This window comes from Rhododendron vialii, chromosome 9a, assembly GCF_030253575.1.
Source record: "Rhododendron vialii isolate Sample 1 chromosome 9a, ASM3025357v1".
NCBI lineage: Eukaryota > Viridiplantae > Streptophyta > Magnoliopsida > Ericales > Ericaceae > Rhododendron > Rhododendron vialii.
Genome location: NC_080565.1, coordinates 17032327 through 17034573, shown reverse-complemented (window position 1 = coordinate 17034573; position 2247 = coordinate 17032327). Strand labels below are relative to the sequence as shown.

General features: G+C 45.1%; 1 protein-coding gene across 1 annotated transcript; it reads left to right on the top strand.

Annotated features, from left to right (window-relative positions):
* The first annotated feature begins 253 nt into the window (after positions 1–253).
* LOC131299681 (uncharacterized) lies at positions 254–1786 on the top strand. Its single transcript, XM_058325259.1, has 3 exons — positions 254–474; positions 1012–1294; positions 1382–1786. Exons 1-3 carry the CDS (start codon positions 254–256, stop codon positions 1784–1786), a joined length of 909 nt encoding a protein of 302 aa, XP_058181242.1.
* Positions 1787–2247: the final 461 nt, after the last annotated feature.

Below are 2247 nucleotides of genomic sequence, written 5' to 3'. Positions count from 1 at the left end.
GGGTCCGTGCCCCATCCGAGGATAGAGGCAGTTAGCCGAAGAATTCACTACTCGGTTCCTAACGAGCAGAAGAGCACCAAAGACTTTTGAGAGCCTCTCCATTATGAACCAAGGAGAGGACGAGCCGATCAGGGACTATGTGAAAAAGTACTGGGAGACTTTTAACGAGATTGAAAGTTGTAGTGAGGAGTACGCAATAGCCACGTTCAAGACCAGGTTGCCTGTTTGGGGGGAGCTACGTAAGTCATTGAACATGAGTCCAGTAGGAACACTGGCAGAGCTAATGGAACGAATAGAGCAGCATGCCAGGAACGAGAATGACATACTCCAGGAAGACAGCAAGGTGGTTGCCGAGCAAGCCAAGGGACCTGCGAAGAATGTAGATAAACTAGAGCCCAATACCTACTGGGAGCGAAAAGAATATGGGCAAGCTAAGAAAGAGCCGTACAGGGAGAAACGAGCTCCTGATCCCAAGTCCTTCTTTTCAATAAATACGGTTTGGAAAGAACCAATCTATAGGATTCTTTATCGAATAAAGAATTAGCCTTATTTCACATGGCCCCTAAGCCTGGGAGGAGATAAAGACGCAAAGTGGGCTACGATTCAGAACTGCAGCTACCACAAGGACTGGGGCCACATGATTGAAGACTGTGAGATGTTTAAGAGGCACCTTGATGATTTGGTCTCTCATGGCTACCTCAAAGAATTTATCCAGAAAGACCCCAAGGATAAAGAGAAAGCAATGGAGTTGGATTACAAACAAAATCCAAGGGGCGTAATCCATATGATACATGAATTGGCCAAGCCTTATACGAGAAATGAGGTGAGATTGCTCCAAAGGCAGATTAAGCACGACCAACATGTCATGCAAATGGGAAAGAAAAGAAGACATGAAGAAAAAATATGCAACGAGGGCATAGTCTTCATAGATGAGCACCTGGGAGGAGTCCAGGTTCCACATAATGACGCTTTGGTCATAACCTTACGAATTGGGGAGTATGATATCGAAAGGGTTCTGGTGGATTCAGGAAGTTGCATTGAGGTGCTATATTACGATGCTTTCAAGAAGCTGGGACTGACCCAGGCGGATCTAGTACAATCAATGACTCCTTTGGTCGAGTTTGATGCAGGAGCAGTTTGGCCATTAGGCAAAGTAATGTTGTCTGTTTGGGCAGGAACAGTGATATTGCGAACTGACTTCCTAGTAGTGGATGTACCATCTTCTTATAACGCGATTATAGGAAAAATGTGGTTGCACAAGATGAGGGCGATTTCTTCCACTTACCATCAGATGGTAAAATTTCCCGGATCTAATGGCATTGAAAGGATTAAAGGAAACCAGAAGGTTGCCCATCAGTGCTAGATTTCTATAATCAAAAAGGCACCCAAAGCAAAGTTGGTCCAAGCTATTGAAAATCCAAATCAGCCGACCATCGAAGATGTTGGGGCAAATCCCGCCGAGAAAATGGTGGAAGGATTGAAAAAGGTCCAGATCAATGAAACTAATCCAGAAAGGTATTTTCTGGTTGGGGAAAACCTGTGCAAAGAAGAAGAAAAAGAGTTGGTGGGATTCCTCAAGGAACATGTTGACGTGTTTGCCTGGGTACCCGAAGAGATGCCTGCGGTGGATGCAAACGTGATTTGCCACCACTTGAATGTAGATCCACAACACAAGCCCATGATGCAGAAAAAGAGACGATTAGCCGTACAACACATGGACACTATTATCGAGGAGGTTGACCGATTACTGGAAGCAAAGGCCATACGAGAAGTTTACTACCCATAGTGGTTGTCCAACACTGTAGTGGTAAAGAAAAAGAATGGGAAGTGGCGTGTCTTTGTGGACTTCATGGATTTGAACAAGGCCAGTCCAAAGGACAATTTCCCCCTCCCAAGGATAGATCAACTGGTGGATGCAACAGCTAGGTATGGGCGGATGAGTTTCCTTGACGCATATCGGGGGTATCATCAGATTGCCATGTATGGGCCCGATGAAGAGAAGACTTCCTTTATCATACCAAGAGGGCTATACTGTTACAGTGTCATGCTTTTTTGTTTGAGGAATGTCGGTGCAACATACCAAAGGTTGGCAACGATTATGCTAAAAAAGTTGCTCGGCAAAACTATGGAGGTGTACATAGATGATATGGTGGTCAAGAGCAAAGAGAGGCAGGACCACATAGCAGACTTAAAGGAAGCCTTGGAGATTCTGAGAGAGTACAAGCTGAAGCTCAATGCCTCGAAGTA